Consider the following 12,498-nt stretch of genomic DNA (forward strand, 5'->3'; position numbering starts at 1 on the left):
TGCATTTCGCATATTTATGGTAAGACTTTATTTAAAATAAATACACAATTGCCATATACTGTGTATATATAAATATATATGTATGTATGGTTATTATGTATATATGCACATATAATATTCATACCCGAATTGTGGAACTCGATTTGTGATATATATATATTTTTCATTGGTTCACATTTAATGTGGATTTATCAAAACCTTTTGTTTTATTTCATTTTTAATTATTTTATTTATATTTTTTATTTTATCGTATTTTTGCTGCACACTTGTAAAACTTCATTGAGCAGTCCGTGTGTCCTTTTGCCAGGATGTCAGCAAATTAAAATTTTAATATGTATAAAAGATGCCCAGCCGATCCGATAGCCCCGTCAATAATAAAAGGAAAAAACCAATTACAATTTGTTAACAATTTTTCTTTTTCACCATCTCTCTCTCTCTCTGTCTCGCTTTCTCTCTTCTGGCTCTTTCTCTCTCAATCAAATTTATTACGAGATTCCGTGCACATTGTAAAAAATTGAAACGAGATGAAAAGCATATGGAAAAACAAATCTGCAATCGGTGCTTATATTCTTAAAATATTATCATGTCTATAGGCTGAATGCGAGTGTGAGTATGTGTGTGTGTGTGTGTCTGTGTCTGTGTGGGACAATTAAAACCATGCCACAATATTGCAATACACACACACAGACAAGAGCTGGCACACAGACAGACGCTCACACACACACAGCTATACACGGTTGCCTTGGGGCGGCCTAGTAAATGGTAATCAACGCAAATCCTCCATAGAGCATCGCACACGGATAGGCAATCAGCAGCTGTTGATGGTCCATGGAGAATGCCGTGGCGAATAGTTTCGAGGCCGATATGGCGCACCAGAATATGGCGATGCCGCTCACAATTAGGCCGAGTGTGCCCCTGCAAAGCGCAAAGAGATTTAGATAGAGTGAGTGAGTGAGTCAGTGAGTGTAAGTGGGTGAGTGGTAGGGTGTATAAAACAGGGCAAGGCAAGAGGAGCTGGAAAATTGAGAGAAATGCAAAGAGAAACATTGGCGGTAAAATCAATAAACAATGCATATGCATGAGCAGCGGGATAGAGTGTACGGCTGACTGAGTGTTTGCCATACAAAAAAGGAAAAAGAAAAAATTATTCACTGCCTACGAGCGTGTGTGTGCGAGTGTGCAACTGTGTGTGTGTGTGTGTGTGTGTGTATTTTGTGAATGAATGAGCAGGGCAAACAAAGACAGCAGGCGCTGTGCAAAGGATGTGCAAACACAGTCCAACTACAAAGTCCTACGTGAAGAAAGAGAGAATGCAAATTTATATACACTTCACATCCGAGTTAAGCCCGCAAGAGCTTCGAGCAGGCGACTTAGAGCGTTCATCTAGCCTAATCACAGTTAAAGGAGATCAGATTGAGGCATTAGTAAACATATTACGTGAATTATATCTTTAAATTGAATACTCTGAGGATGCTAAATAAATGATTAAGGAGTGATTATTGTAAAGTTAGCTATGATAACTTCCATATCATTGTTGATTAAAGTTCTGGATACTTTTAACTAATACTTATATAATGGCACTACTTGAAAGTTTTGCTCTGTGATTGTCACCTTAAGATATACAACACAAATTTGAATAAAATATATGCATGCAGAATCATACCATAAAAACAAAATAATAACAAATCCACTTGCTAATTTCCCATCTCCAATGAGCTCAGCTTAAAACTTATTATAGCTAGCTGATCTTTTGATAATTTTAGAATAATACGTTTAAGTTCATTTATAAATTAATACATATATGTGTTTGTTTATTATTTCTAATCATTAAATAAAAAGTATTGACCTCCTGTAGTACACTTCGCTATTGATAGCTAATTCCTAATCATAAGAGTATAAATTCTTATCAATTTGATACAGGTCTTCGTAGTATTACGTTTCAGAAATAGTAATTACTGAATCTAGAGATTAACATAACTAATAATGTTTTCGAGATTTTTAAGCATCATCACAGACAGATCAATCATATATGATATACGAGGTCTGTTCAACAAGTATTTTATAATGATTTTTTGCTCATTCAGGCAAAACAGTTGAGAAATATTAACTGAGAGGCACAAATTTCTAAATTTGTCAGCAACTCTTGTTAGCAGATCTAATGACGTCAGTTTCTGATAAAAGTTCGTCTTCGAGTCTATGGATTTAAATGGCGGTAATAGAAGCATATTGAGGCAGGAAAGCAACCCACGGCCCAAGCTGAACAACAAAAAGTTCATATTCGTTAGCCGAGTCTCAGCAGAGATTGCGGCAAGAGAAGTTTGCTGAAACGTCAAGCAGCAAGCAATACTTGTAAAAATCAGCAGTAAATACAATTCCATTCCATGAAAAGCGCTTCAAAAAGCTTTCAATCGACTGCTTTTCATTAAGAAAGTTTATTTATATATGCATATATGTATTTAGAGCTAAATGCAATTTCTAAGAATAAACAGAATTAATTAATCACTTTGAATACTTTTCTTTTGGCTTGACATTTAACTAAGTTAAAATTGATTTAGCTTTCAACAGCAAACAACTTTTTTTTTATTTTTGTATTTCATTTTTTAGCATAATCTGGCCAACAAACTGTACAATCCGTATAACAATCTATAAATAATTGTCATGCGTCAAAAGGGTGAGTGTGTGTGTGTGGGAAAGGTCTGAATGTTCCATTTAATGGATTGCCTTTTTTTCGCTTTATTTTCAGTTTTTTTTTTATATACTTTTTTTTTGCGGTCGCTTTGTCGCCTGGGGTCAGCTGGTCCCAAAAAACTGTCGCAATTCGCTTTCATCTGACCATGTGTATATACATAACCTTAGTCACCTTAAACCTCGACCTATATATTGTTCTCTTTAAGCTCCTCCCTCTACACCTCTCCCTCCCCCCTTCACTCTCTCACTCTTGTAGTCCTCTCTCTTGTTGTCGATTGTGCCAAGTGATTTTTGGCTCAGCTTAAGTGGATAGCACGCAGGGCCTGGCAACTAAAACCAATCAAACCAATGCGCTGTAAGCGCAGCCACACACACGCACACACATACACACACCCTTGGCAAACACGTCCAACTGCTGTCTGTGTAATTTTTGTGCACTTTTGCATCACCAAACAAACTCAATTAAAAAGTCTGTCTAAAAAAATCGCAAAAATATTTACTGTAAACTTGCCGGACGTTGCGCGCGAGTAGAAGTATATGAACATCAACAACCACGCACACACCCACACCCCACACGCAGACACACATGCACACAAAGTGCAGGCGTTTAAAACCAACAAATAAAAAATGCAAGCAAACGGCCAGCCAAATGGCAATTGGGCAGCTACAGCAAAGGACTCAAAAAAAAAAAAAAAAAAAAAAAGCCAAAAGAGAAAAAATTAAAGCCCACTTCGTAAGTGGAAGGGGACGGGAGGGGCAGCTGGGACTGGAGCTGGCAGACAAAACGCTGCTGGTGTCGAGTAAGCTTGGGCAATAGTTGTTTTTCGTGCGAGCGCCAATTGAAATTATGACGTGCCAGAGTTCTGGCCAAAGGCTCGATAGGATTGTTGGCTGTTGGTTGGGGGGGCGGGGCAGGAGTACAGATAGGTTGGTGCGCCGAGGGTTTCGCTGCTGCATACGGGCTTTGGCACAGCACACGCAACATTTGCGTGATGCTCTTCACAGGGGCAAAAAAAAATTTAAAAAAAAGAGAGAAAAAAGAAAGCAGACTACCAGTGTTTGTCTTAAAAGTGGCTAACTAGCAAATACCCTGTAAGGAAATGAAACGAGAATTACACGAACTAGACTTTTTACTAACTAATGTCTTATTTCAATTACAAATTCAATATATAGAGATGACTGTACTCTATGTATAAGAATTACAGTCTCTGATTTCTAAGTCTTAAAATATTCTTCAGATCTGAAGTCCTTAGAGACTTAAACACTGAGTTCTACACAAATCGAATTTTAGATTAGTTTATAAATTGTATAACAATTGTATATAAATTGTATAACAAAATTATAAAATTTTTATATAATCTTCGCATTGCCCTTGAAGATAACTAATATTAAATCATAAAATCAAATTTAATTAAACTAATTTTTTGTTTTATCTTAGTCTACAAAATTTCCAGTCCAACTCTTTTGTGAAATCCGTTCATAAAAACCATAATAATCTCTATTCTACAACTAAATCTCTTCGCTAGCTTTTTCATACACAGAATACTACCCATCTTCTTCATTAAGTACAGGGTATCAAAAGGCAAACTAGCGACTACACATACACCAAGTGCTGAACACATATTTGAAAAGGAAAATACGTGGCCAGCTCTGGATATCCGGACACGGCATATCACCCGCTTACTGTGTCTTTCACGCACACACACACATACGCATGCACACTCAGTCAGCTCTCTTTGGTTCTCTCCTACGTTTTTTGTGGCCTTCTCCAGTTGCAAAAGTGGCGCGAAAATTAAACGGCGCATAGCTGGGCGCTTGGTAGCAATTTTTCCATTCATTTCTTTTTTTTTTTCGGCCCCCAAAGTGCACTAAAAGCGCAAATTAAGTTGCCTAGTTTTTTTAATTTTTTTTTTTTTCATGCAGCTACAGAATTAAAAACCTGTGTTCTACATACGCCACGACATGCGGATAATTAAGAAAAGTCAAGGAATGTAACAATGCATGTAACTGAAGGCCATAAAATGTTGAAGTTTATTAACATGTGTAATGCAAAATTATCCATTTGATAGCTAAAATAGAGGGGACGGTGGAGGGCGGGCAATAGCCGGTAGGTGAATGCATAAAAAACTATGATGTAATTACATGTATATATAGTATGTACCTAAGTGTGAGTATGCATGTTGTGCATGTACATATTTGCAGGTGTATGCATGGTGTGTGTGTGTGCATGCGTGTGTCTGGAGGGATGTGCGTGTATGCATGCAACTTCAGTTAACTATCTACATGCATATGCATGTGTATACATGAGTATATATATGTGAGTGTCTGTCTTTGAATCAGTGTATGCATGTATTTGTGTATCAATTTAAGTAAATGTATGTATGTAGCATATGCATGTAGCATAGGCATATGCATGCATAACATGTATTCATGTATGTAGATAAGTCTAAATGTACATACTTTGTGCGTATGCATACATACATGTCTCAACATATACAATACGTATGCATGTATGTATATAGGTAACCATGTATGTACACATGTATGTATAAATATGTATGAAAGTATATACATATATATAGGCATGAAAACAAGAATGCATACATATAAGCATGTACGCATGGCATGCATGTATTTAAGTCGTTACGTACTACGTACGCATGCAGTTATATATGTAATTGTGTACATATATATGTAATTATCTATGGTCCCTCTGACCTTAAAGGCAAGACAAACGGACGCCAGTTTAAATGCCCTACTCTGCGATTCTCATGCATTCCAAGTAAGGTCAACAGGATGTTAATGCTTTAACTAGAACTACTTTACTTATTCAAAAGTTGTGTGGCAATTAAATTAACTTTATCTCTGCTAAAAACTATTACACTAATTAACTTTTTTTTGTTTTCTGTCTCTCTCATTTTTAGTCCACTGCAGTTGCTTTAACTTGTTCCACAGCTTTTTTTCCCCTCGGCTTTCATATATGTGACTCTTGCTGCACCAATAGATGCTAAAAGGAAAAGCTCGTCTCTAATCCTCAATATTAAATGGCATGATGAACCCCTGTTGGATTCAGTGGGCAAACAATCGTTAAAGTAATCGCAATCAAACTAGGAATATTTCAAGTTTCAATAATCAAACAAGGCTAAGTAGTTGAACGTGCTGCAGTCGCAGCTGGGCTGACTTAGCCAAAGTTTGTAATTACGGCCGGGCACACAATGCATTGGCAACTTTTCAATTAAAAACATAAATACAAATCGAGAAGGACCAAATGGGGGCGGGTTTCTCAATATGCCTGAATGGCCCGATGGGTGGTTGGGTGATTGTTTGGGATTCTATGGGTATGGATGGCCGTATGGCTGAAAGCCAGCCAGTTGTGTCAACAATTACTTACTGAATGGTGATTAAAATGTTGATGCCCGACAGCACGACCATGGGCAGCAGACAATAGCCCAGCACGGAGGCAACCGCCCCGAAGGTCACTTGCGACCGTGTGACCATCAGCGAGAGCAGGCAGTAGAAGAATATGCAGCCCATGACGCCGATGCCATATATATAGGAGAAGGTGACTTTTCCGCTCTGAAACGAAATGGAAATGCAAATGGAAAAGGAATCATTCGAACTATGCAATTAGAGAACTTTTGGGATTTACACACCAGCAGCAGAATGCCTCCGAGTGTCAAACAGAATACCAATGGCCCGGCCATGTCCGTGTCCTGGAGAATTTGTTGATCTGTGCCGCGCAGCGGATTCAAAACGGCGAGCGTCTAAAATGAAATAAGGAGAGCGAGTTATTGTGTGATTCCAAAGCAATACTATTGAAATTAAAGCAAGTGAAGGATTTCGCAACTGAACAGCGCCGTCATCATTCATCAGCTACGGCAGGACACGACACAATTCATTTGTTCGCACACACACACTCACTCACAACAGCCATAAAATGGAGCCTAAGTTCCGCTTTTTGAACAGTTGCTCTGTGTACACGTATGTATGTTTGTATGTCTGTATTTGTATCTGGGTGTGTGCACTCGCACAGTGAAATTTGAAAAATGGAAATTGATGATAAATGATATTGCTGACCAGTCAGCGAACCAGAGCACCGAACGACCCTGTCAACATGTTTGACGCACGAGAATTTAGACCACGAGCCCAGAAATAAATGAAACAACAGCAAACCAAAAACAATCGTTTTCTACTAGAGACAAAAAACAACACACACACACACAGGGCGAGAGAGAGAGACACATGTGACCCTGTGGTAGGTCAGTTGACTTTAACATGAAATCCTTTAACAAATCCTCTTTCATATCCTTTATTAGCTAAAAGCTAATTTATAGGCGACAATTTGAAATTTACAATTTATATACATACAGGTACATCCATATGTATATATTTTTATGCAAACCAAAAGTTTGTTGTTTTATATAATCTGATATTCGTTGTTCAAAATATGTTGCCTAGTTTATTGGACCGTGTGAAAAGACCAACCAGTTTTATTAGCCAAAAATATGACGAAATTTGATTGTAGCTTCACATTGAGATATACCAGGTCACAAATTATATCGGTTCACTCTTAGATTAGTAATCAAAAAGTTTTGTAAATAAAAATAAGTAATGGAGACATTCATAAAAACAACTCACGCATTTAATTACATTGAAATTTAAAAGCCGCTTCAAGCATTAGAAATAAATCTACTTTAATATCCAACAGATTGCTTTAAATTCTATTTTAATTTGTTGTTTGGCTTCGTTCTGTGCTGATTTGTTGTCGCTATTTAATGCTGTTTTTTCATGCAATTTAATTAGTATTTCACTTAATTTTTATGATGGCAACGCACTCATTAACATTTTCATTTTTCAATTAACACAAACGTAATAAATTCCAAAGAAAATTACAAAAAAAAAAAAAGAAAAAAACTACGACGCGAATTTCCACAAAAGGCAAAATTGTGGAGAAAAGTTACATAGAGCAAAACGAAGGAAAAAGTTTAATTAAAAACACAAAAGTTGTTTTATTTATTTAAAACACACAACAAAACGGCAACAGAGCAATGAAAAAATATGTCTTCATTAACGACAAAACAAAAATAAAATTACAAAAAAAAAAAAAAAAAAAAAAAAAAAAAATAGCCAACAAGTGCAAGGCAACAACAATGCAAACGACCAAAGCGCAAAAAAAACGGCATCATGAAAAAGCAGCGTGCAATAAATAAATACAAAAGCGAAATGCAAAAACATTTAAATTTCAATTAAAACTGAGCGCGGGAGAGCGCGAAGTTGGTGGCGGCAGAAAAGCTGGGCCTAAAGTGGACACACACTCTCTCTCACTCTCGTCCATCCTACCACTCACTCTCTTCAACTATCTCAAGCGCCATTCCTCTGGGCGCTCTCACTCTCGCTCTGTCTGGCACACACAATTTCAACTGCACAAATTAGAAAACTGAAAACAAAAGCGGAGTGCGTAAAAGCAAAAGGAAGAATAAAGCAGTAGGTGAAGTAATTGCGCATGCAAATAAAATGAGGCAATCTGCAGCAGCACCACCAAAGGAACGACGCTCATTAAATATGCAATTTACCAAGATTTGAAGTTGTCCTCGAATTGCTCATAATTGTAAACGACTAAACTTACCTTTTGAAATATATGATTCGGATTGATGCCCAATTCTGAAATATAGAATAACTTTAGATCACTTGGAATACTATATATTGACAGAGCTTACCCTCTAGGAGTGGCGGCTCATCCTCGAATGCGTTGCCAGAAGCCGCTCCGCCGGCTGCGCTGGTCTGCTTGAAGGATTTATCCTGCGCAAAGCTGGAGTCCGTGTAGGCGGTTGGATCGTAAAAGCCGCCAAGACCTTGAGTAGGTGCATTGTTGTAGGCGGCATCATAGTTTGGCGGCACCGTCGGCTGTGTGTTGTCGAAAGTCTGGAAATTGCTGTGATAACCCGAAAAATATCATCAGAAACAGTTCTTAAGCAATTTTAAATGCGGTGGCGTGTCACATGAAACTTACAGTTCTTGGCCAAATTCTGGCATATCAAAATTGTAACTGGCATCTGCTGATGGCCCGGAGGCGTAAAAATCATTCGGTCCACCAAACTGTGCCATATTATAAACACTAAACAATATTTAAAGTTATAGTTAATTTAGAAATACAGTGCAACACGTCACTGGGAACGGCTGATTGCCATTCACCGGTAACGTTAACATCTCTGTTAACGGAACGCCAATACTGTTACTGTTAAATGTCGGGCAGTGCTGCAAAGCGATCGAGTGGCGCGTAAATGTTAAGATTTAAGTGTAAGAATTGTAAATATTTTATGTAAAGAAAACTTTTCATAAAAAAGACTTTAAATAATTTTAACATTCATAATACATTTTTATTTGCATAGTTCCATTTGTAACATGCACACAAGTTATTCCTCAATTGCGGCTAGGTAATTATTGCATTTGTAAAGGTCTATAATTTAGATAGTATTATAATTTCGTATTTGTATTTAACTTGTTGTAACACGCAATGGCAAAAACATTAAATAAATTGTTAGTAGTGTGTAGTTACAGTTACGTAGAGAACACAGTTAGATAACTTTACGAATTTGTTTTTACTAACAATAAATAGCAATGAATTATAATTATGTAGGTATACATATATCAACATAGATAATTTAATAAATATATATATTATTTATTTAAATATACATATATGTATATGTATGTGTATGTTATTTATATGGCTGGTTTAAGTGGACAACATGCTTTCCGTTTTCCTTTTTTAGTTATATATTTTATTTTTGCGCTATCGGCTAATTATTGTTCGTCTTTCCTAACTCCTTCTTTCTTGTCATCTTCGTCGTCGTGTACATTGTTCATTGTTTCTTGGGTGTGCGAATCAAGTGAAACTCTACTCTACCTGACGCATTTTCTTCTAAACTGTTTAACTTAATAATTAAATTGAATTCAAATATCTTATTACGCATTATGTATATATGACTAGCTTGATGGGGGAATTCGAATAATAAACCTAAACTTTGGTTGCTTATTTCGTTTGGTTTTTCTTTCGGTATTTTTCCATTTTGGTATTTTGCTTTTCTTCTTTTGTTTTCTTTGCCTTGTTTCTGTTGCAAGTACACAGTCGCCTTAGTCCTCCAAATTTCTGAAGGCCTGCTGCAGATCCTCATACAGCTGATCGTAGTCTGCCTTAATCTTTTGCTCACCATCCTTCACAGGATCCTTATGAGAGCGAAAAAGAGAAATTCATTAGATTCGACCCGTCTGTCTCAATCAATTTCAAATACTCACCTTGAATTTCATTGAAGACAACTGATACATAATGCCGCCCATTGACTCCCTGATCGTGTTCCATGTAATCTTATTGTCCGACTGGGCGGTGGACTCAACTGCGTGACGCGCCGTCTCGTAAAAAGCTAGAATATTTCTCAACATGCCGACAGTTTTATAGAAGGGACACACTCGGTCATATGGCGAGTAGGAGTTCTGTTGCAAGAAATCGTCCTTCAGCAGCTTGGCCACCTCCAGAGTAACCTTATCGGTCTCGGCCAGCGATGCTTTGCCCACCAACTGCACGATTTCGGACAGATCTTCCTCCTCCTGCAAAATCTCCTTGACTTTGGTACGCAACGGCACGAATTCGGGGAAGTTTTTGTCATAGTATTCGTCCAGAGCACGCATATATTTGGAATAGGAAATGAGCCAGTTGATGGAAGGGAAATGTTTGCGTTGGGCCAGCTTCTTGTCGAGACCCCAGAACACCTGTACAATACCCAAGGTAGCCGAGGTCACGGGATCGGAGAAATCACCACCAGGGGGCGAGACAGCGCCGACAATGGACACGGAGCCCTCACGCTCGGGATTACCCAAGCACTTGACGCGTCCAGCGCGTTCATAGAATGTGGCCAAACGAGCGCCCAAATACGCCGGATAACCCGAATCGGCAGGCATTTCAGCCAGACGGCCAGATATTTCTCGCAAGGCCTCGGCCCAACGGGAGGTGGAGTCTGCCATCATGGCCACATTGTAGCCCATATCACGGAAATATTCGGAAAGTGTGATGCCTGTGTAGATGGAAGCCTCACGAGCAGCCACGGGCATGTTGGAGGTGTTGGCCACCAGAGCTGTGCGCTTCATGATGGACTCTGTGACGCCGTCAATTTCGCAAGTCAGTTCCGGGAAGTCACGCAATACCTCAGACATCTCATTGCCTCGCTCGCCGCAGCCGACGTAAATGATGACATCAGAGTTGGAGTACTTGGACAAGGCCTATGAATTGCATAAGAGTGATCAGGGATTCTAAAAGCTAGTCAATCAATTTTAACATACCTGCGAGATGACAGTCTTGCCACAGCCGAAGGCACCAGGAATGGCTGTGGTGCCACCCTGGACGCAAGGGAACAGCGAATCAAGTACACGTTGACCAGTGAAGAGAGGATGATTGGCCGGCAGCTTCTCGGTGCAGGGGCGCGGCTGGCGCACAGGCCACACCTGCAGCATTGTATGTTTTGTGATCTCGCCATCGAATTCCGTCTCCAGCACAACGTCCTCCAGATTGTAGTTACCCGCTGGTGCAATATAGCGTACTGTGCCCTTGGCACGCGGCGCCACAAGCATGCGCTGCTTGACCAATGTGTTCTCATGCACAACGCCGTACAAGTCGCCGCCCGTGATGTGGGAGCCAACGCGCACATTCAAGGGATTGAACTCCCACATTTCGCTGCGCGACAAGGCGGGCGTGTTCACACCCTTGGGTATATATATAGAGCTAGTCATGATACCAATGTCCCGCAGTGGACGTTGAATACCATCAAAGATACTGCCCATAATGCCAGGGCCCAGCTCCACGGACAAGGGCTTACCCGTTCGCAGCACCGGATCACCGACTGTGACACCTGAGGTTTCCTCGTATACCTGGATGGTGGCCATGTCGCCCTCCAGGCGAATGATTTCGCCTACCAGCTCATAGTAGCCCACACGTACCAGCTCGTACATAGCAGAGCCCGACATGCACTCTGCCGTAACGACTAAAGGGGTGGTTGGGGAGGAGAAAATAATATAGATGTAGATGTAGATGGGCGGGTCAGCAGGTGAAGGACAAAGGTGACGTCTTACCCGGACCAGAGACAGCGTACACGCGACCGTATTCGGACTCGCGGTCCTCGTCTTTGAATTTCCTCAGGTTAGACATGTTTGAGGTGAGTTCGATTCAACTGCAACGGTCGAAATTCGTTTGCTAATCATGCATGCAAAAGAACAACAGTAAATGTATTTTTACTTTATTTTCTTTTTTCATTATAAACAAACACACATTTTGCACGCTTGTTTTTGTGACAGAAATGATGAGGGAAAAAAACTAGATGGCGCTGCTGTGGGCAGTTGCCAAGCAGCCCCCAGTGAAAGCTTCAAACCCCCGCAGCAGCAGCAGCAGCCAACGATCGATTTTTCCACACAAAATTTCACATTTGCCACCCACAGTTAACATGAACAGTTTTTATTTTATAATTTAACTGTAACTATCATCACTTCATAAAGCCTTGCATATTTCTAGGCACTTTAAACTATTCCTTACTCCCTTTTTTAACGGAAGTTCATAAGTTTTGCTAGTTGGAAAATCGCTTTTACTCACATTTGTTTTAGCTCTTATGAAAATTCTCAGCAGACTGAGTTTCTATTTTAATCTAGATTGGCAGCGCCTCAAGTTTTCCAATACATTAGGAAAGTTCTGATCGATTATATCATAAAAATTTTAATCGATAGTCGAATGTCATGGTCAGCACTAGCAAAGAATGCTAGAAGCACTTA

General features: G+C 39.4%; 2 protein-coding genes and 1 long non-coding RNA gene across 3 annotated transcripts; 1 reads left to right on the forward strand and 2 right to left on the reverse strand.

Annotated features, from left to right (window-relative positions):
* Positions 1-392: 392 nt before the first annotated feature.
* On the reverse strand, positions 393-8,887 carry Yip1d1 (Yip1 domain-containing 1). The gene is made up of 6 exons (XM_018004786.2): positions 8,699-8,887; positions 8,406-8,620; positions 8,315-8,349; positions 6,342-6,452; positions 6,080-6,264; positions 393-915 (listed from the first exon to the last, which is right to left on the reverse strand). The coding sequence occupies exons 1-6, from the start codon at positions 8,791-8,793 to the stop codon at positions 753-755; spliced, it is 804 nt and encodes a 267-aa protein (XP_017860275.1). The 5' UTR covers positions 8,794-8,887; the 3' UTR covers positions 393-752.
* On the forward strand, positions 2,532-6,428 carry LOC149269677 (uncharacterized). Its single transcript, XR_016268943.1, has 2 exons — positions 2,532-2,671; positions 5,613-6,428. It is a non-coding gene; the product is annotated as an uncharacterized LOC149269677 (long non-coding RNA).
* A 153-nt stretch (positions 8,888-9,040) lies between the features above and the next one.
* Positions 9,041-12,443, reverse strand: LOC108611845 (V-type proton ATPase catalytic subunit A). Its single transcript, XM_018004660.2, has 5 exons — positions 12,323-12,443; positions 11,809-11,929; positions 11,023-11,720; positions 9,985-10,962; positions 9,041-9,915 (listed from the first exon to the last, which is right to left on the reverse strand). The coding sequence occupies exons 2-5, from the start codon at positions 11,882-11,884 to the stop codon at positions 9,823-9,825; spliced, it is 1,845 nt and encodes a 614-aa protein (XP_017860149.1). The 5' UTR covers positions 11,885-11,929; positions 12,323-12,443; the 3' UTR covers positions 9,041-9,822.
* Between the last annotated feature and the right edge of the window lie 55 nt (positions 12,444-12,498).

The sequence above is a fragment of the Drosophila arizonae genome, chromosome 3 (assembly GCF_054131065.1).
Source record: "Drosophila arizonae isolate 15081-1271.41 chromosome 3, UAZ_ARI_1.0, whole genome shotgun sequence".
Lineage (NCBI taxonomy): Eukaryota > Metazoa > Arthropoda > Insecta > Diptera > Drosophilidae > Drosophila > Drosophila arizonae.

What these genes read in the sequence shown, in the direction of transcription:
- Yip1d1 (XM_018004786.2), bottom strand. Translation starts at nt 8,793, where the DNA reads ATGGCACAGTTTGGTGGACCGAATGATTTTTACGCCTCCGGGCCATCA. An exon ending in TGAGCCGCCACTCCTAGAGG is followed by an intron (nt 8,350 to 8,405) that starts GTAAGCTCTGTC and finishes TCTATATTTCAG; the next exon opens with AATTGGGCATCAATCCGAAT. An exon ending in CGAATCATATATTTCAAAAG is followed by an intron (nt 6,453 to 8,314) that starts GTAAGTTTAGTC and finishes ATTTCATTTTAG; the next exon opens with ACGCTCGCCGTTTTGAATCC.
- LOC108611845 (XM_018004660.2), bottom strand. Translation starts at nt 11,884, where the DNA reads ATGTCTAACCTGAGGAAATTCAAAGACGAGGACCGCGAGTCCGAATAC. An exon ending in GTACGCTGTCTCTGGTCCGG is followed by an intron (nt 11,721 to 11,808) that starts GTAAGACGTCAC and finishes CCACCCCTTTAG; the next exon opens with TCGTTACGGCAGAGTGCATG. An exon ending in TGTCTTCAATGAAATTCAAG is followed by an intron (nt 9,916 to 9,984) that starts GTGAGTATTTGA and finishes CGCTCTCATAAG; the next exon opens with GATCCTGTGAAGGATGGTGA.